Below are 21,481 nucleotides of genomic sequence, written 5' to 3' on the forward strand. Positions count from 1 at the left end.
CTCAACAACATAGCCAGGTCATCCAAAATCTCAATATATATATTTCACAAAGTTAGTTAAGGTAGTTGAGCCACAAAAACCCCAATGTTGAATCTTCTTTGCAACCTCAAATCTTCTTACTTATATACATACATTCACATAAAATACATTCCAACTCCCCTTAAACCATATATTTTTCCTCCAAAACACACACACACATGGAAAATTTCACACATTTTCGACACATATTTACGGTTTTAGCCTTTACTATAATCATGGTAGTCGATTGCCAGCAGTCGAATAGTAGTAGTAACGTGTGCACCGGGCCGATGATACGTAGCTTTAGCTCGTGCATCGGTTTTCTGAGCGGTGGTTCAAAGTCATCTTCACCGACTTCAGCTTGCTGCAGATCGCTCAAAGATTTGATGATCAACGGTCAAGATTGCTTGTGCCTTATAGTTACGGGAGGTGTACCTTTCCAAATTCCGAACCGGAATTTGGCCCTCTCTCTTCCCCGTGCTTGTAAAATGTCGGGTGTGCCCGTTGAGTGCAAAGGTAAATTAACATTTTCTTTCTTCTTTTGCAACTAATTAATGATTTCTAAATCGATTTGAAATATAATCGTTAGTTTTTTTTATTTTCTTGAATTAATGATCATTCCCTCAAATTGCTTGTTTGTGTTCTCTTTGCAGCCACTGCAAGTCCAGTTCCAGCTCCAGGTACGATTCATAACAAGTTTCGACAATTTCCATAGTCATTCTCGATTCGAACTTATTAAGCAAAACCTACGACAATTATGATTTATGAGTTCCATCGTTTCCACTATATATTTCTTGTTTCGCAATAATTTTTCATTCTAAATTTTAAAATTCCGCCAATTTAGGTTCAAAAAATCAGACTTCAAAACAATTTTCAAAATTCAGATTTTCCATTTTTCTGATTTTCTTTTTGTATAGAAATAAAAAATAATTATAATTTTCCAAAAAAGAAAGAAAATCGAAAATTTCAATCCAATTCGTCCGATTTTCACGTTTTGATGTGTAATAATTTTCTTTTGATATTCTTGATTTCTAGATCCAAAAACTCCAAGACAGAGTGGACCAAGTATAAGTCCTGGATTATCTCCTCCAAGCCCTCGAGGTAATAAGTTATGTATCAATAGGCCCATATTATAAAACTTCCCAACTTTTGGGCCATTAATTAGCTACAAAACTATTATGGCAAATTACGGTCACCCCTTGAAGTAAGATTAAATTAAGAAAAAATCCTTTGTATGAGTAATTACAACAACCCCTCTCAACTAGGTATTAATTTACGAAAAAACCACTCCTTCACTAGATAGATTTGACACCATTAAGAGGGTTGGTCCTAATTTCTCAAAATGAGAATTTTTTTTTGTAATTTGACCTTACTTTAAGGGCATCGCCGTAATTTACCCAAAATATTAATTAGTCTATTCAAATCATGTTATTTGCAGCTCCATTTATTCCACAGCCCTTAACACCACCGTCGCCCACACCGACCGGAGGCGGCGGCAGAACACCATTTGTTCCGCCGTCAAGTGACTCAATTCCGACGATGACGCCGCCCGGAATGCGGCCGACTTTGACTACTTCAGCTGCACAGCCTCCATCACACAGTGTTTTGCCAATATCTCTTCTTGTAGCAGTGTTAAGATTTTTCCTACTCAAATGATAATTAATATTGCTAGAGTTCTTGTATTATTAATTATTATCATTAGACAAAATATTCTTTTGGATTGAGTGGAATTGTTTTAAAAATATGTACGGAAAAAAAATATTTAGGAATTTTTTTTTGTTTGATGTTTGTAGATTGTTTTTTGGGTAAATAGCACCTACACCCCTGTGGTTTGAACTTTGTGCATATAATCCCCTGTATTTTGAACTTTGTGCACGTAACGCCCTTTTACTTTCAAGATATCTCAATAATTAGTTCAATACAATTATCAATAACTAACCACTTAATTAATACTTAAAGTGATAGTTAAGTAGCATTAATTAATCCTAAAATTTACATGCACTCCTATTCCATGAATTTGACTTGTGAAGATTTTGATGAACTGAGTAGGTAAAAATACATGCATGCCAAAATCACCCTACTACATGCACACAAAATAAGTGTCTCATATATATGCTTATAAACCTCTCTTTAATTAAGTCCCATTTAGATACATATACTAACTAAAAATATTTCAAAGATCAGAAAATGAAATTTCAATATTATGTTTGGTTCATAATTCAGACAACTATTGTAGTCTCGGTATCATCTTCGACGACAACCTTAAATTATCGAGTCGAAGGATGCTCTCTTGTGGGAATAGATTTGCAGAATTGCTTAGTTCCAAACCCTAAAACTATTGATTCTTGCTGTACAGTTCTTAATCAGGCAATTAAGGCAATTAATCCTGCCCCACTCGCATACGACAAAACGAGGAGCAATTAGTGGCTACACCAGTCGGAATCGGAACCAAATCTCCAAAAAAAAAAAATTCTAAATAATCTCAAAAAATGCTAAAAAAACTAGTTTAATGCTTATCATAACAACACTAATTATTCCTTATGAAGCTGAAAATTCGTATAAATTAAATAAGCTTCAAATGTCATAACCTTAATATTTTGCATATAATAAATAATATAAAAAAAAATGTACATATAAATATTTTGCATAGAATAAGGAAGAGAATCCTATCGTGATTAACTTGTTTGATTATATAAATATTTTCTCAAAAACAATTATTCGATTAGTAGTCTAAATAAGATAATAGAATCCCGGTCTAAATTTTAATAAAATATATATTATTCTCAAATAATAATATTTTATATATAAAGCATTAATGTATCCCCTAGGTTTTGAAACTTAATAAATATTAGGGTTTTGGTTTCAAAGAAAAAAAATAAGAGAATGGGAAAACGACGAATGGAGAAGAATTTACCTGAAGAAATCATGGAGGAGATACTGTACAAACTCCCAGTGAAATCCCTATCGAGATTCAAGTGTGTTTCGAAATCGTTGAATTCTTTAATCTCCGACAAAGATTTCATCAAACAACACCTCAAGAAATCGATAACTGACGACGAAGATTTGTCCGATATGACCAATCATAAGCTCATCACCAGGTTCAAGCACGATCAACCCCCCACCTTCTTCCGCCACGTGTCATGCTCTCTTCATAAACAACCCATAATCAAATCTGATTTCAATGAAAATATGGTTTTTACGATTATGGGATCGTGCAACGGACTACTACTCGTCGCCGCCGGGGCAAATTTACCATATTTATGGAATCCTACAACTAAAAAATACAAGAAAATCGATCTACCTTTAGGGTTTTACGAAGAGGAGGTTCAATTAGGTCATGATGATCAAGTGAATATATTTAGTCCTCCCCGTAGGTACGATTATGTGTATGGGTTGGGATACGACGAGTCGAACGATGACTACAAAATTGTCTGCAATAAAGTCTCGCCGTGGAACCGAAACCCTAATCTGTCACGGATGAATCATACGCTGATGTATAGTTCCAAGACCAATTCTTGGAAGAAAATCGAGAATTCCCCAAAGAGTTTGTGTTTGCCGGGCAAGTTTGTGGCCGGGAGGTTGCACTGGCTTTGTAGCATGGATGGGTTCGACATTATATGCCTTAATTTGACCGAGGAGAAATACGAAATTGTGGGGGGCCCACAGAGCTTTACGAATAATGCCGAATTCAAAGTAGTAAAGTTGGAGGAATTGGGAGGGTATCTTAGTTTGACGTATATGAACGGTCGAGCGGACGTAGATGTTTGGGTAATGACGGAGTATGGTAAGAGAGAATCTTGGAGTAAGGTTTGGACATTGTCGAATTTTGTTAGTGCTCCGGCGGATCGTGTTAATGGACGTCCGATACCCTTCTTATGGAGGAAGAATGGAGATATTGCGGTGGCTTTTGGATCGGAAATAGTTGTTTATAACGGCAAAAATGTGGTGAGTAGGTCTCCACTTGATATACAGCTTGTTGCTAAAGTTAGGTGCTATGTCTATGTTGAAAGCTTGGTTTCTCCATTTGGTAGTGGTGGTATATGATGAACAATCATCTCTAGTTTAGATTATTTGATAGAATTTTTTATTTTTATTTTTTATTTTTCTATTTTTTTTGTTCGAATTTTGGAGACTTTTTCTATACATTCATTTCCATTTCCATTTTGGGATGCTTTGTTTTATTTTAATTATTTTTTTCTTAATGTGATACTCATACTACATCTTCCATTGATCATCTCTAGTTTAGAACCACTCACTGGTAAATAGCGCAATACTTCTTCGTGAATCTCCGCTATTTGAATATTGAACATCATAACAACGAATGGGAATTGATAGATTATTTTTTTTTTCGATTATTTTTTGTTCGAATTTTGGAATCTTTTTTTCCTGTATATTAGAACATCCATTTCGATTTTGGGATGCAATATTTGTATACATTATACAATGTAAATTTTAATTTACTAGCTAGTGCATGCTTGATGGACGTTTAAAGCTCGATAGAATTTCCGTAAGCTTGAACAAACATGCATCGACTCTCGACTCATTTTATTCAATGTAAAAGAATTATGTGGGGGATTTTATAAAATATTTATTTTATCAAAAGAATTCGAATTAAAATTGTCTTTGGCAGAGAAGATGATTTCTATCTTGCACTCTTGTCATGCTGACATTGACAGTGCTGCTATAGGCCATAAGGTTAAAGAAAAAGTGTATTCAAATTATGAACTGAAATAACCTGCAAATTCTCTTCTTCTTTTATTTTATTTTTATTTTTATTTTTCTTTTCCTTTTTTCCGGCATCCTCTCACTTTTTGTCTGGCTCTTGCAGAAGAATTAAGAGACAGTGATAAAAATAATTGAAGGCATCACCTTTTTCAATTATAGGGATTAGCAGCAAAAGAAAAGCTACATTTTAATCTATTTTTCATAATATTTTTGTTTGTTAATTGTTATTCATAAAATTACTAATTAATGAGAATCATTAAATATTAATGTGGACGTGCCGGAGTGGTTATCGGGCATGACTAGAAATCATGTGGGCTTTGCCCGCGCAGGTTCGAATCCTGCCGTCCACGATTTTTGGATCTTATTTTAAATGATTCACATTCAAAATTCAATATATTTGTCGTATTTTGAACTTAGTTTTAAATTAATCAAATTCAATATTTTTCTAAATATAGCTTGGGTGCCGGCATCTTTTATGTAATCTTTCATTCCTAAATATATTTTGAATTTTTGTAATCTTTTTTTTATGTAATGTTTTCAGCTTTGCAATTGATAAAAAGTCGATTTGTGCGGTCATGTTAGTTATTTATGCCACCGGAACAGCTGAATGGACAGTGAATGCAATAGGGTCAGCAGTAGTACGAAAGCGGACCTCGAAAATTTGTAGAATGCAAATAATTATCACCTACTTGAAAATGCGAGTTATTATTAATTACTGCTAATTTGATGGATTGGTATCAGTTTTTGCAAGTTTGATCCCTAATTCTGCAAACATAGCTTCGTCGATTATGAATTCACATTTGGAATAAAAATTAAACTGCTCGTGTATCTATCATATTCCCTGGCAATCTGTTATGGTATCTAAATAAATTGATCCCTCGATACTTTTGAATATTCCTTTGTTTCTGCATATGTGTTTATTTGTTTGGAAATGGGGGCGGGATCAACCTGTTTGAAGTGGGATTGAACGTTCTACGTTGTTAGCGTAGTTTCCTTGGCTTTTGCTGTGATTTCTGGATTTTATACGCTTCATCATTCGTTTTCTTTTTCATCAACAGAAACATTTGATACCTGAGAAAACGAAAAATGTTACGTTCGACTTTAAAGAAAAGAAAAAATTAAGAGCCTTTCTTATATGGATACCCACAAAGCTGAATCAGAAACACTAGTTGTACGAGATTTTACACATTGTTTACACTGGTTAAAACAACTAAGAATTATGCCTCTCTACCTTAAAGATTTGGAATGTAATACGATTAGTTACAGCCTCCCCCGCCTCTGTTTCAAGAACCGGTTCGTATACAGAGTATTACACATATTGGTATAATACTCTGAAATCACCGAACAAGAGAAAGGAAACAGCCCCAAGGTCCACGGAAATTGAAATATCGATATCATTTAAAAGAGAAGACAATAGAATATATAATAAAAAATAAAAGAAACACAGTGCAGATAACTCGAGATAGTTGAAGCTGATTTAATTGGCATTACCAAAAGAAGTTCGTGTAAAGTATAAAGAAAAAACACCAACACGATGTTATCCAATTTGACGACAGAGTTGAACCAGAAAATTATATTACAGAATTAACATACTCTATCCCAACACGAACGTAGAAAAACAGAATAGAGCAAAAACAGAGGCATCTCGAAATATAGGTAAAAATGACAAGTTACAAACAGCTATCAAACAGCCATCATCAATTGGGAAACTTTCAAGGATTGGAAAAAGAAACGGAACATGCGATGCACTTAGCTTGAAGCGTCTTCAAGGAAATTACGACGAAGAAAAATGTGAACATATAAATTGTTTGGTATCCTGACCAAATGCATGTGTTTTTCCCTCAAAAGCTATTTCAAATTATTATTCTTGAAAGGGCTACTACCAGGGTAAACGAAAGTGAAAGTACTTATTACCTGATTACCATGAGATTCAACTGATATCTTAGAAACGGAAGTAGAAATATGGTGTACCAGCAGCTTAACGGGTTATTATGCAAATCTGATGCAATAAATATTAAAAGAAGAAACAGCTAAAAGAACCCAAGATTTACGTACGTTATAATTACCAGCTGCATCATTTGGGAGAAAGGAGAAATGAACAAAGCCTTAAGACCAAAGAATCTATTGTAACAATTCAAAGCGATTCTCTGTTCTGGTTATTTTTAATCGGTTTAACCGATCAACTCTCAAACGCGCAGACACGTGGGGATGGGACAAAAGTCGTCGAACAAAAATCATTTTACAACAATAAAGCTGTCTTTTAGGAATTGAGATAAAAAGTTCACCAGGTCAACAAGTGGTTGCATTACATACATGGTCCTTTTTATCGTAAGAATAAAAGTTTTAAGGTGTGCTTAAAATGAGTGTAATGTATACTGACAAAGACTTCCAGTTTGATATAATCTAGATTGTGACATGCTATGTTAAAGAAACCACCTTACTCGAAAAGTTAATGCAATACAATTACAAAATTGACATCCTTCTTTCAACGGATCCTCGCTCAACATTCTCACTCAAGCTACGGATAACATACTTAATCGTAGACATAGAAAACGGGACTCTATCACAAAATGTCAAAATCCCTCGGTCCGAGAAGTTCTAGCAGCATAAAACGAGGTACCTCGTACCAGTCCAAATAGCATGTCTTACTTAAAAATATTCTATTTCATTACCACACAGTTACATAATAACTTTACAAGCAAGGAGAACAAAAGAAACCGATTCATCTCGAGACAATTGATTCATAGTTTCGCAGCCCACATCATTAAACATAAATGGACATATTACTTGCAGGAAATGTATTTTGAACCCCAAATTACTCGGCTCCTCTGGGACGGCGGCGCGGGGGCGGAAATGAGCAATGGTTCCGGAGTTGGGGGTGGCACTACATTTTAATTTTGACGCTGACCGTCCTACGTGTTCAAACCTTTATATATTTTCTGTACACCTGTAAATAAATATATTTAATTTTATTTTCAATTTTATGAAAAACCAACCCATAATTCTCCATTACCGCTCAATTACACACATACATATATTTAATTATAATTATAAAATCGTAAAAAAAAAAAAAAAAAAAAAAAAAGAAGAATCATAGCGGAAGCGGTTATACAGTTAGAAATAAAAAAACGACGGAGTAAATATATACATACATATACATACATGAGTAAGCGGGCGGTTAGTAGTCGATCGAAACTTATATATAACACTTTCTTTATTATTGTAATCCCTCCGCGCTAGCTTCTTCTCCATTAATTCAACTCATAAACCCTAGATAACCGCCATTCCCCAAATTTGAAATCCATCGGCCATGAGTGCTGATAGTGTTGTCTCGTTCGAGGGACCGGCTGAAGCTGAAGTTGCACCGCCGCCGCCTCCGCCGCCGCCTCCGCCGCCTGCGCCGCCTTTTCCGGACGTAAACAATGCGGCAGGAATTGCAATCTATAGCTGTCTTTACATGAATCTGCAGACCTTCATTTCGGCTGTAAATGGGGCATTCACGGTACGCTATCAATCACCCAATTTATTGTAATAAATATTATTTGAAATATAATAGTATTTCCTGTCAATCAATCAATCTGTTCGTAATAAATATTATTTGAAATGAATATTATTTCCTGTCAATCACTCACTCTATCGTAATAAATATTATTTGAAATATAATATTATTAATTAGTTTCGTATATATTCTTCTTTATTCTAATTATAATAATACCTCCTTTAAATAGATTCGAACAGGTAAATTCTTGAGTTATTTTTTTTTTTTTTTTTGGGGGAAATCGATTATTATCTTTCGGGATTTCAATTTAACTTTTTATTATTATTACACCCATCACGTACCTATGTATTTATTATTTTTTTTTTTTTTTTGCATATAATTTTCTTCGCTGCTACTGAACGTCAAATTCGAACAGGTAAATTAAAATTCTTGAGTTATTTATTTATTTTATTTTTTTTGGGGGAAAATCGATTATTATCTTTTGGGATTTCAATTGAACTTTTTATTATTATTACACCCGTCACGTACATATTTCAAATGTATTTATATTTTTATTTTTATTTTATTTTTTGCATATAATTCAGGCAAGCCAACAATTCGTCGGACCTAACGCCGCAGCACAGATCGAAGGCTATCTTACTGTCATGTTCCACGAGATCGGTGGAAATTGGAACGTCGCCGTGAATCGGGATCCGTTTGGGATGCCCGATCCTACGGGAGACAACGTAATTTCATACCATGTCAATGGGTATGACATTCTGATCTACAGATCATTCGATTTCCCGAATATTGGTGAAATTAACAATCTATGGTGAACATGCAATGTGTGACGGATTAAAAAACATTAAAACGTAAGTAGGATTAACTTCTTTTTTTTTAACGTACAATTGTTGAACGTATATTTTTATACGTACGTATCATTCGTGGATATTTTTCGGATATAGATGTGCACAGTTTCGGTATGTTCGTAGCTACAATTTACCTTAGTTTATAAATTAAATGTTAGATTAATCCTCGAAAGCAATTTGCCACCTGCAAATTCGAACAAAGGTTATATACGAGAGGTTAGCTAAGTAACAATTAGCATATATAAATTATTCATTAGAGAAAAAGTTAGTTAGTTATACCTTCTTTTCGTTTTTGGTCAAAAGAAGCAAAGTTCCGTATAGCCATGCGAGTAGGGTAAAAGCTCTTCCGCCTCTACTCTAGAGCTTGAACAACTCGTGCTTTTTTTCAATCGATTCGGAGCAAATTCGATTTCAGCCCAAAAAACACTAGAAACCGGTCTGTGATCCGAAAACCTAGATTCCCCTCGAGCATACGATAATTGCTGCAGCCCATTTCCGTACCATAATATTCGATCGCACCTTCGGTTTTATTACAAAAAATTAAGCATATTAATCACCTCTTTAAAATATCATTTTGAAGTCATGTATATATATATATATCGATTTTTTTTTTTTTTTATTTAAATGTAGGGAAAAAATCTTTATTACCATGCAGGGGTTCTTCGTTTCTCCTTTGGGTGCATGTCGCCGCCTGAATATCTGTCTGAATTATGCGAATATTTATACGTAGGTGGGAAATAGATTTTCCCTTCTTTCCACCCACTGAAAACTCGATCTCGTCTCTGCTCGATCCTTAGCTGTTCGGAAAAAAAAATGGATCTTTTTAATTATTTATACACTATTCAAGAACTAAAATGTAATATTTAAAAAAAAAAATCATACTTGATCTTTTTCTAGTAATTGTCTCCAGTTTTGCATTTCGATGAGTGCTTTGGCGGATCGGTACGGCAGAGCTATTCGGTAGTTCAAATCTCCGAGCCAAATTATTCGACTATATTTCAAAAAAAAACAAAATTAGTTAAATACTTCACATTGTAAAAAAAAAAAAGAATAAGGCAATTTTTTTTCTGAGAAACTAAGGAATCTTGATTCTCACTCATGTTCAAGGATTGTCTCGGGGGATTTTTCATCGTGGGCCCCGTTAACTCGTGGAAACCTCGTTTTCCTAATTATCTCCATAAAATCGGCATTTCTACGTAGTTCGTCGCCTTCCTTTTGACCAGAAGTCAAATGACTGCAGACAAAACAAAGGCTGGTCTGATGCAACAACATGCTGATCGATATTGATCCCTGTAATAAAACAAATGCTTCCTATTTTATTTCATCAACAAACGGAAAAAAAATAAAAAAAATTACTAATTTAAATAATTAACTACCTTATTACCGAGGTACCCCATCAAACCTCGACCAACGCACGAAACCTTTATATTACGAACATGTTCCTTCAACTCGCTCCGAACCCAAACGGTCAGAAATACCCCCACCATTTGCTTACTCGCCACTAAAGAGTAGCTCGAACTTCCGGAAACTTCATACGCGCCTTCGGAAGTATGCAGTACCGTACTAGGAGAATCTTCCGGAAGAATGCAATCCTCGTCGAAACCCCATCTTGAGAAATCACTAGCCCTTTGACCCCCCAAAGAATAGTCACTCACCCTTTGACCCGAAGAATAATTGCTCGGCCTCTGACTAGACGAACAATCGCTCGGCCTTTGACTAGACGAGAAGTCACTCGGCCTATGTCCGAAAATTACGCGATCGCACACGCTGAACCGCCTCTCGAGGCAAGGCTGCGGGGCCCACATCTCGTTTTCCGTATTACTAGAGCGGTGATGTGGCGTCTGGAAGGATCGGCGGTGGAAAAAGGCGGAGTCTTTGTGATGATGCCTAATTGATCCTTCGAAATCGGAGTTCCACTCGGCGATTGGATTGGGAATAGGGGAAGGTGTGTGGGACCCACCGATTCCGATTGTGGGGTCCGGTGAATTGTTTAATGTTCTTTTAATAAGAGAGAGCCATTTTTTGGCTGGCCCGTTGTCCTCTGCACCGAGGATATTCCCGGCGTTCAACGGGACAATTTCTTGAAACCTATGAGGTTTATAAAAAATAAAATAAAATGAAATGGCATCCATGTAAATACATTCATTCGCAAATTACAAACGAGTAAATATAATAATCGTACCCTAGGACATATATATCCGCAGGAGGAGCCGAATGTAGCCAATCATCCAAGTTCATATTGCTCTGTGGCGATTTTCCACCCACGTTCCATGTCGACACGAAAATGCTGCATGCTCCGAAACAAATCGAATTAATTACGGAATTTCATCCATTAATATCCGAAGCTTCGTAATCGAATAATACTTATAAGTGAGACGACGAACCTGTAATTCTGGATATTTAAAATTTGGGGATGATCGAGATAACCTTTTCCCCTTCTCGAACGAGACCGCGAACGAGAAAACGATCGGTCCATATTTTTCGGTGAATTTTCTGCACAAACCAAGGATTGATTTTCAAGAAAGTAATTTTTTAAAAAAATGTTCGATTTACGGTGCTACGAACCAGTTTTACTTTTCTTGATTGTAGAAGGTTCCCTTTCAGATAAGCTACTTCTCCATTCCATATTAGTGCTACAACCACCTATACACAATATCAATTAATACTTCAGCTCTCGAAATCAAACAGCATTTTTTTATTACAGAGTATTACTGTAATGAACTAGAATGTCCGGTAACCTTAAATCTTGAAATAAATAAATAAATTTTAAAAAAAATATATTAAAAAAAGACAAAACCGTGAAAGACAAAAAACAAGAGAATAAAATATGATTCGATTGTTTCCTTTATCCTGGGATTTAACAGAGGCCAATCATTGACCAAGTCAACAAAGAAAGCAAATAAATTCAACAACGGTCTTGATTATTATTATTATTATTATATTGAACAAACAAACCTCCATAAGCAGCAGCTTCATCAACTTGGAATTCTGCACTTTTGCACTTGAAATTGAACCATTTTCTTACCAGTTTCTTTGACCATGACAGCTGTCACATGATGCCCAAAACAAAACCCATTTCAGCAAAAACATAAAAACTCAAAAAAAAAATTCATAAATAAAAAATCCATCTTTTTTTTTTTAATCAAGAAAGTATGAAAGAATTGAAATAGAACAAGAAATACCTTGCTTCTCTTGGAATTTTCATCTTCTTTCATTGTTTGCTTGCACCTATTTCTTCATACGCAGTCTTTATAATACCACCCCCCACCCCCACCCACCCACCCACCCCCAAAAAAAAATAATGATTTTGAAATATCTAAAATTAAAACTGTAACGCAAAACAGTGACACGGGTTACAAATGGGATTTCAAAATTCTCATAAAAATTCAATCTTTACAGACAATTCTAGTTTTTTTTTTCTGGGCATCCCACCGACCAAAATCAAGATCGAATCTTTATGTTTTTTTTTCTTGAATTACCTCTGTAATATGCTTGTACAGGTAATTGATCCACACACACACAGCACACAGTATGAGAATAGAAGAACGAAATAGACCCAAAAAAATGAGACAAGACTAACTTAATAACAAGACAATGCAGAGAGAGAGAGAGAGAGAGAGAGAGAGATGGGAGAGAGAATTTTAAGGGAACTTGTTTATTTTCTTTATTCGCGAAAAAAAACTCAGCCTCGTTCTCAGTAAACACAATAGTAACAGCAAAGTATCGAACTTGACAGAATAAAGTGCAGCCATAAACATAACAGCTCTCTCTCTCTCTCTCTCTTCTCTCTCACACACACACACAGTGGTGTATGTGTGTGTTTTACTTTTCTATTTTCCACTTTACCCAAAGCCCAAGGACGGCCCCACATGATAGATGGGCCAACACAACAAGCATGTCGTTTTGCTTTAATTCAGTACTTAAAACCAAACAATTTTTCTTTTTCTTTTTTTAAATATTTATTGAGCTTTTAATATTTATTTAGCTTTAAATAAAAATAAATTGGTCAGCAAAATCTGGTAAAAGAAGTAAATAAAAATCCTTTCTTTCTTATTAAGTTGGATATTGTGTTTCCCCTTTGCCATTTGGTCTTGCAGACAAAGTTGAAAGCAGTTCAACAATCACACACACACACACACACACACACACACACACACATATATATATATATATATATATATATATAAAGCTTAGAAGTAATAGTGATAGGAGCACTGCAGTATCTGATTTTTTTCATCTTCTTTTTATTTTTTCATGGTTAATATTTTTTTTTTTTATTAATTAATTATTATTATGTGATATTGTTCTGTTGCTTTATACAATGTTTCATCTTTTTTCTTGGGATGTGATGTTTGTTGTCTGTAAGAGAATTGTAGATGTTTGGAGAAGGGAGTTGTCAATGTTTGTTTATATTAAGGATTATGTTATTGTTCTCTCTTATGACAGTTATTTTACTGTGGATTTAATTTTAAATTAATTATTAAATAAATAAATTTAAAAGAAAAAATCAAATTTAATTTTTATTGGAGAAATTTGAGGCACAAATGTTCATATAGCAATAAAGGGGCAGCTCTAATTAATTTAGGGCAGCTCTTTCCTTTTTCAATGCAGTTTTTTCCCAACATAAGCTGCCAATTCTGTGGGATTTGTTATCTCTACCATATTTACATTTAAATCTTGTGGATATGATTTTAATTGAAATTTTATTAGTGTGACCATATAATTAATTTTATTTTATTTTTAATATTTAAGAGTTTATAATATTCTTCTTATGCATATTAGTGTAGTCAATATCGCGGTATGATACAGTTCATATGGAAACGGTAGAACTCGGCATATGTATCGAATGTACTCAAATATCGTTCCGTATCGCGATGCGATATTGACGATTTTTGTTTTGGGGTTGATTTGTCAAATTTCAGGACATTTTGGGGATGATTTGTCAAATTTCAGCACATTTCGGGGGTGATTTGTGCGATTATCAGCGCATTTTTGGGTATATTGTATGATTTTCAGCATGTTTGGGGTGATTTGTGCTATTTTCAGAACATTGGGGTCATTTGTGCGATTTTTCATCACAATGTTTACTGCTCTCCCAATCAAAACCAACAAATTTGTTCATAATCGGATGAATCAAAAACAATTTATATACGAGAAAAGGTAATAAAACAGACACTAGTATTTCTCTGAAAACTATGATTTTTATCGTAATAAAATAATTTATGTTTCTTTAGTTTTCCATGATTGTTTAGAGCCAATGCATTATTTGATTAAGAGTTGATTACATACCAATCATTAGTATAATTGAGTACTAAGATTAATGAAAACGGCGCGAGTGCATAGTTTTGGTCCCATAATTAATTAATAATCATTTTTCCATAATCAAACAAACAAACTAAAAATGGTTTAACAACTTTTAGTGAATGAAAAAAAATGTCCCACTAACCTTAATAAGTGAAGCATCCACTAATAAATTTATCCTTACATTTTGGGTCCCTAAATATTTGTGATGATTAAGGTTTTGTATAGAGCCACTAATATGGTTTGTGAATTGTGATTCGACTTCTCATTTTCTTTGGTGGGTGAATTAGTTGTCGAATTAAGGCCATAGTTTGTGCATGATTTGGAAGTTCATGCATATACTTGTGATGATTAGATTTGTTTACTTTCAATCACTAAGATTTAACTATCGATCGAAACTCACTTTCCACCTTGGAGTATCGAATTACACATATTTATCGAGAGGGTAATTCAATCGCTGATGCATTAGCCAACTTGAGGTGTCAGAGTTTAGACCGAGTTGTCTCATACGTACCTTACTATAGTAGAATTTTCTTGGACTATTCAGCAGATGATTCGGATGAATCGCAGCTTGGATATCCATCGTTCGACATCAATCTCCTACATAACTGCCACATGATTTTCATGCTTTTACATATTCGACATTGTCTAATTTAAGTAGTTTTTTGTATTAGGCAAGTTCTCGTTTAGTCTACGTTGGGCAAGGATGGAGTGGTATAGTTTGTTGTCTGTTTGCCGCATAGTGCCATATATTTTGCATACGTTATACTTGTTCCTCCATCTTCGGAGGAACTGCAAGTGGCATCGATTATTGTAATGAGGTGAACGAACTCTATGTTAATCTAAACAGATAGGCAGTCCAGCCCAACCTCCACTCTCATAGAATGTTATTCTTCTACGAGAAAAAAAAAATTATGTTGGTATTAATAAATATATCAAACTCTACTTATAATTAGTATTTAAGGGAGTGTAAAGAATAATTTGATATTGACAAAAAGTGAAGATTTGAATAATAATATAAAGAAACGTATAAAGTAGGGTGTTGTCTTGAAGATTAGAGGGGGCATGGGGCCATAATTGGCAAATGAATATCTAAAGGAGTAACAACACTTAGCCCTACTTCTTCTTTGACATTTTTTTATGGGGATTTTCAAGAAGAAGAAATAAAAGATATTCTAAGAAATAAATCATGATTAATATTCAATGAAGACATGATTAAAATGCAATTTTTCTTTGTGTGCCTCAATGGAAGGTGGAAATGGGATCTAATATTTGATATTTATCTCCAAATTGATCAATAAATTGTTGAACTTAGTAATATTTTTATTAATTGAATTATGTCTTGTGTTTGGAATTAAAATTCAAATGATTAAAATGTTAGCAATTAAATCCTTAATTCCAATTATTAAATTGAAATAGAAAAGGAAGAATCTTAGGATACACAAAATATTCCATGTAGTGGGGTATGATGTATATTTAGGACAAGATATTTTTCAACTCAATTTTGAAATAATGGATTATTGACATCTTACTTTGATTGAAGACATTGCGTATTACACCCCGACTGCACTACCATCACACACACACGAGAGAGAGAGAGAGAGAGAGAGAGAGAGAGAGAGAGAGAGAGAGAGAGTATTACCAATAATGCAAACTAGGAAAATATGGATGCAATAAATTTAGTCGAGTCAACCTAATAATTGTTCCCAAGTTTCAAATCGAACCGAAACAAAATATAACTAATTAAACGTGTAAATCGAAATCGAGTAATTTTAATTTATACATCTATTAATTTAATTTGGAAACGCGTTTTTTATCTTTTATTATTATCAGAAATGTCCCCCGAAACTTTTGAATATTTATGAAGACGTCCCCCAAAAACGTTTCTGACAGTTGTTATGGTGTTCCAATTTCCGAACCATTCCCGAAACGTGAAAATATATGCTTAAAAGTAAACACGATTACAATGAACTAAAGGCCCAACAATAATTTTGTGCAATGCAATAGTTGAAAGTCCAAAATTATATATTGAATAAAAGTGTGAATTCATTAAGCTAAAAAAGTCAATGAAGGTCCAAATCAGCAAGTCATGGCCCATGAAAGCCCAATTATTCAAAGTCAAGATTAAATAACTTATTTGTCATAATTAAAGATTATATGATTGTAACAATATATTGCATTTACACGTTTACATTCAAGTTAGTGTAAATATCAATCGCTCCCCTGAGGTAAGGTCTATTTGCAAACAACGCCCCTCATTTTTTCCATAATTACATCTACCCTGCAAATTGAAGATTACTTACATCAACACCCATTTGTAGGAGGGTTGATGTAAGAAATTTACAAACTACATGGGTTTGATGTAATTTCTTTGAGTTTTTTTTCGTAAATAAACTTTACCTCAGGTGAAATATAAAAACGTTGACCAATTTGACTCATTTGATCAATTTTAGGGTTCATATTTTTACCTCTAAAAGTAAAAGGAATTTAAAACTTGCCAAAGTAATATTTTTATCATTTCGGAGGACCAAATTGCAATTTAATTACAAACTATAGGAAGACGGCAAATATACACAGACCGAACATTCATCGGAGTCGGCGGTGAGAAAACCCGCCATTAACGCCGAAACTATTCACCTCCTCTAAAATTCAGCATACGGGTTTTCTATATTTTCTCAATTTTATCGAACCCCAATTTTTTTTCGTTTGCGATTCCAATTTTTTTTTTCACGACGATGTCAATTTTCCAGTTGATTTCGCTTCGAACAATCTGAATTACATATTAGCTACGGCAAAAAGAAATGGGCTCTCTGCTTTTTCGACGGAGGCTTTGTCGTACCTTGTTGACAGGTAACCTCCATTATCAGTTTCCTGCTTTACTTTTTCCTTCAGTTGGTTGACTTACATGAATTCAGAATTTTTTAATATATATAATAAATGGATGTGGGAAGAAGATGAATTAGAAAGATAAGAATATTTCTTGCTTACCCACTGTAATAATCCGAGCTTTTTTCTTTGCTAGCTCGTTAGCTTTAACATTTTTCTTTATATACATGTGTGTGTGTGTGTGTGTGTGTGTGTGTGTGTGTGTGTGTGTGTGTGTGTGTGTGTGTGTGTGTGTGTGTGTGTGTGTGTGTGTGTGTGTGTGTGTGTGTGTGTTTGTATTTGTGTGTGTGTGTGTGTGTTTGTGTGTATGTGTGTGTGTAGAAAATATATATGCAGTGTGTATCTTGGATTGTGTATCGAATTACACGAGAGTGTGACGAACGTCGGTAGTTCAAAACATAGACTTGTTAACATAAATAAGTATGATTCTTAATTGTTAACACATATGTTATTAAATTCTAGATTGAAGATCAATAAATGTGTGTCAATGTATTTTTCCGGAGAAACGATGATTGCCATTTGAACGAAGCAGATGCGTTCTCGTTTTATTGTTTATATAGATACAGTGCCACATGCGTTACCGATTCAATTGTTTGATTATCTTCATTCTCTCTTTTTTTTGCTGGTCAGACAAAAAGTCGAAGTTCGGAACTTCATATGGTGTCTATCAATGCTTACGAAATGCCAGCAGCTATACTGGACCAAAGAAATATGATTTTACAGACCTAACGTAAGAGAATAAAATGTCGAGATGAATTTCGACTACAAGTAGCGATTCTCTGTGACCTGTCATTTTACGTAAAACTAATATCGCTTCGTATTTTAGGTGTCCACATAAATGGTACCCCGTTGCTCGACGGAAAAAACGAAATGTGATATTACACGTGGGCCCCACAAACAGCGGCAAGACTTATCATGCTCTGAAGCGATTGGAATCATGTTCTTCGGGTACGTAAAATGTTTTTTTTTCTTTTTCTTTTTTTGCTGCATTTGTTCGGTTTTGTTAGTTGAGTTGACCGAATTTGATTAATTAAATTACGAAAGGGATTTACTGTGGGCCGTTGAGACTTTTGGCGTGGGAAGTTGCGCAGCGGTTGAACAAAGCAAAAGTTCCGTGTGATCTTATCACCGGACAAGAGAGAGATGAAGTTGAGGGTGCAAAACATAGGTCCGTTACTGTCGAAATGGCTGACGTGTCATCTGACTACAGCTGTGCGGTTGTTGACGAAATTCAGGTGGGCCCGCCAAAATCGAAGAGTTGTGTTCGTTATTTAGATGCTCTGTTTGGATGAGTTTTTATATGCCTAAACCACTCCGTTTTTTTTTCTTGCAGATGTTGGCTTGTAGAACACGGGGTTTTTCATTTACACGAGCTCTATTAGGAATATCTGCCGATGAACTACACTTGTGTGGTGACGCAGCAGCGGTTCCTCTAATACAAGAAATACTTAAATCGACCGACGACAATGTCGATGTACGCCCCCCCTCACTTTACGAATTATCTTCTTTTTTGCAATTTTTGAAAAATAAAAATCATCGATCTTGTTATGAATTAGGTTAAATACTACGAGAGGCTTTCGCCTCTTGTTCCATTGAAGGATCCTCTCGGATCGTTTTCCAACATTCGAATGGGTGACTGCATCGTCACATTTTCGCGCGTCGAGATATACAAGATAAAGGTAGAAAAAGAAAAAAAAATTGCATGATTTGAAATATAATTCTCGATTGATTCATATTCAATTTCATTTTGTAACGAATAATTGAATTTCGACAGAGGAGAATCGAGAGCGAAAGGCAGCATTTGTGCTCTGTTGTTTACGGTTCACTGCCCCCAGAGACTCGAACCAGACAGGTTTCGTTGCCTTCCATTTATTTACGGTTTAATATTTTCTTTCTTTTTAACCACCGAATTTATTTTGAGGTAAAAAACTTGTTCTTTTACGAAAGGATTGAAATATTGAGTTTGGATTAATGTATGTGATTAAAGCAGAAATTGGCTGAACTAATTAATTTATTTTAAGATTGCAGGCCACAATGTTCAACGACGAAAACAGTGATTTCGATGTTCTTGTAGCTAGTGATGCAATTGGAATGGGTCTCAACCTTAATATTTCGAGAATTATTTTCTCGACAGTTAGGAAATTCGATGGCCTCGAAATGCGCGATCTTTCTGTCTCCGAAATTAAACAAATTGCTGGTAATATATATTTGCTGGTAATATATATATATATATATATATATATATATATATATATATATGATTTTATGCTTCTTGTCAAAGGAACAACAAAAGCTTTCTTTAAGTATTATTTTTAGTTGTTAATATATGATTTTATGGATTTTTTAAATTTTTTTGCAGGAAGAGCTGGCAGATACAAATCGAAATATCCAGCTGGCGAAGTGACGTGTCTAGATGCAGAAGATCTACCTTTAATTCACTCGTCACTGAGTTCACCTTCTCCGATTCTAGAGGTGATTATAGTGTTGCTACTTTCGCTATTTGATTTTTTTTGACGATTACTAAATGGTGCGTTTTCTTTGATGTAGCAAGCTGGACTTTTTCCGAATTTCGATCTTTTGTTTATGTATTCACGTTTGCATCCAACTTATGGCCTATACCAGATATTGGTACTCTCTCTCTCTCTCTCTTAAAATATTAAGTCAAAGGGGTCGATTGTTCGTTTCTTTGATGCCTCGTATTTGCCATTTAATTTTTCAGAAGCATTTTGTGGAGAATGCCAAATTGTCGGAAAATTATTTCATTGCTGATAGTGAGGAAATGTTGGTACGTAAAATTTTCCCGTTGCTTCCTTTATCGGAAACTTCTTTCATTTATTTTCCTTAAAAAATCTCTAATTTTTGTCAATTTTGTGGTGGTCGTAAACAGAAAGTAGCTGCAGTTATCGATGAGCTACCTCTTACTTTGAATGATAAGTATCTCTTTACGATGAGGTAACGTTTTCCGGACCCTCGAAAAGTATATTGTTGTTTTCGTCACCTCAGAAATGGAAGTTCGTTCGTCTTCTTGATAATGTCAAAAGATCATACAGATGAACACTTTCTCGTACATAACGACAGATTCCAGTTCTACATAATTATATATCATTTACAAATATGTGGGATTACTCCGATTGTATTTATGATAAAAAAAAAAATCTTTTTTTTAGTCCCGTTGACATGGACGATGACATCTCATCTCAAGGACTCACTCAGGTGAGTGATTTTTACTTGCATTTTTTTAATAGTTATTATCACCTTATTTATTGAATAAGGGGACTTTTTTTTTTTTTTTTGAATTATAATTTGGTGCTTATTCTGTTTTGCAGTTTGCAGAAAGTTATTCGAAAAACGGGATTGTGCGTCTCAAGGAAATATTTACACCCGGAACACTCAAGATCCCAAAATCACACAAGGCACTCAAGGAACTCGAATCAATTCACAAAGTTCTCGATTTGTACGTATGGTTGAGTTTTCACATGGAAGACAATTTTCCAGACCGCGAGCTCGCCGCATCACAAAAAGCTATTTGCAGCATGTGAGTGTACATATAATAAATTCGGCATGTAATAACTTCAAACTTCTTGTTTTTTTATGTAATAATTCTTTTTTGTCTTTTGCAGGTTAATAGAGGAGTTTCTGGGGAGCGATGGATGGCAAAAACCGAGCCCTAGAAAATTACCACGACGGAGTCACTTCAAATCTCTGTCTTAATTAATGAATCTATTCATTCAGAACACACAGTAAAATTTCTAAAATATTTTGATTGTGAAGCACACAGTACAATTTCGGAAGAAGAAGAAGAAGACGGTTTATTTTAGTTGCACCACTTTGTGAAATTTGATAATTTTTTTCTACAGTGTAATTTCTACCAGTTGGTTTGTGGGAGATAGAACTAACTAGGCTTGTCTTAGAGTGTTCAAGGTTATATTCATCTGAAAAGGAAAGTGGTGTTGGAATTTCAATGTACATTACTCATTTTTTGGAGAAAACATCGATTTCTTGCAATTAGTTTAGCACTTTGCACATCACACATCGATATAAAACCAATCTTCTAACTATTATATTAACAAAGCACATAGCTTTTTCATTCGCCGAGCCAGGTAGCTTGGGCTTGTGACCCAAGCCAGGGCATTAAAGTGGTTGAACAATTTTCGGGGTCGAAAAGGGTGTGTATTTACTAGTTTGCCCTAAGTCCAACAGGGAG

General features: G+C 34.6%; 4 protein-coding genes, 1 long non-coding RNA gene and 1 other non-coding gene across 6 annotated transcripts; 4 read left to right on the forward strand and 2 right to left on the reverse strand.

Moving 5' to 3' along the window:
• Positions 1-152: 152 nt before the first annotated feature.
• LOC105961985 (non-specific lipid transfer protein GPI-anchored 21) lies at positions 153-1,940 on the forward strand. Its single transcript, XM_012986248.2, has 4 exons — positions 153-534; positions 672-698; positions 1,054-1,119; positions 1,457-1,940. Exons 1-4 carry the CDS (start codon positions 198-200, stop codon positions 1,672-1,674), a joined length of 648 nt encoding a protein of 215 aa, XP_012841702.2. The 5' UTR covers positions 153-197; the 3' UTR covers positions 1,675-1,940.
• Positions 1,941-2,901: 961 nt separating this feature from the next.
• On the forward strand, positions 2,902-4,062 carry LOC105961975 (F-box/kelch-repeat protein At3g23880). The gene has a single exon (XM_012986238.2). The coding sequence runs from the start codon at positions 2,902-2,904 to the stop codon at positions 4,060-4,062; it is 1,161 nt and encodes a 386-aa protein (XP_012841692.2).
• A 949-nt stretch (positions 4,063-5,011) lies between these two features.
• TRNAS-AGA (transfer RNA serine (anticodon AGA)) lies at positions 5,012-5,093 on the forward strand. The gene has a single exon. It is a non-coding gene; the product is annotated as a tRNA-Ser (tRNA).
• Positions 5,094-5,659: 566 nt separating this feature from the next.
• LOC105962020 (uncharacterized) lies at positions 5,660-8,348 on the reverse strand. Its single transcript, XR_001173150.2, has 2 exons — positions 7,906-8,348; positions 5,660-7,690 (listed from the first exon to the last, which is right to left on the reverse strand). It is a non-coding gene; the product is annotated as an uncharacterized LOC105962020 (long non-coding RNA).
• Positions 8,349-9,094: 746 nt separating this feature from the next.
• Positions 9,095-12,761, reverse strand: LOC105961958 (type IV inositol polyphosphate 5-phosphatase 6). Its single transcript, XM_012986226.2, has 12 exons — positions 12,570-12,761; positions 12,273-12,418; positions 12,046-12,136; positions 11,656-11,733; positions 11,475-11,583; positions 11,273-11,377; positions 10,467-11,178; positions 10,187-10,380; positions 9,973-10,081; positions 9,739-9,887; positions 9,370-9,609; positions 9,095-9,274 (listed from the first exon to the last, which is right to left on the reverse strand). Exons 2-11 carry the CDS (start codon positions 12,303-12,305, stop codon positions 9,387-9,389), a joined length of 1,803 nt encoding a protein of 600 aa, XP_012841680.1. The 5' UTR covers positions 12,306-12,418; positions 12,570-12,761; the 3' UTR covers positions 9,095-9,274; positions 9,370-9,386.
• Positions 12,762-16,832: 4,071 nt separating this feature from the next.
• On the forward strand, positions 16,833-21,282 carry ATSUV3 (ATP-dependent RNA helicase). The gene is made up of 15 exons (XM_012986297.2): positions 16,833-17,241; positions 17,908-18,007; positions 18,104-18,225; positions 18,322-18,512; positions 18,611-18,751; positions 18,834-18,956; positions 19,052-19,129; positions 19,306-19,474; positions 19,637-19,749; positions 19,825-19,905; positions 19,997-20,062; positions 20,165-20,229; positions 20,445-20,490; positions 20,604-20,812; positions 20,898-21,282. The coding sequence occupies exons 1-15, from the start codon at positions 17,193-17,195 to the stop codon at positions 20,986-20,988; spliced, it is 1,644 nt and encodes a 547-aa protein (XP_012841751.2). The 5' UTR covers positions 16,833-17,192; the 3' UTR covers positions 20,989-21,282.
• Positions 21,283-21,481: the final 199 nt, after the last annotated feature.

The sequence above is a fragment of the Erythranthe guttata genome, chromosome 14 (genome assembly GCF_056151865.1).
Source record: "Erythranthe guttata isolate IM_541 chromosome 14, IM_541, whole genome shotgun sequence".
Lineage (NCBI taxonomy): Eukaryota > Viridiplantae > Streptophyta > Magnoliopsida > Lamiales > Phrymaceae > Erythranthe > Erythranthe guttata.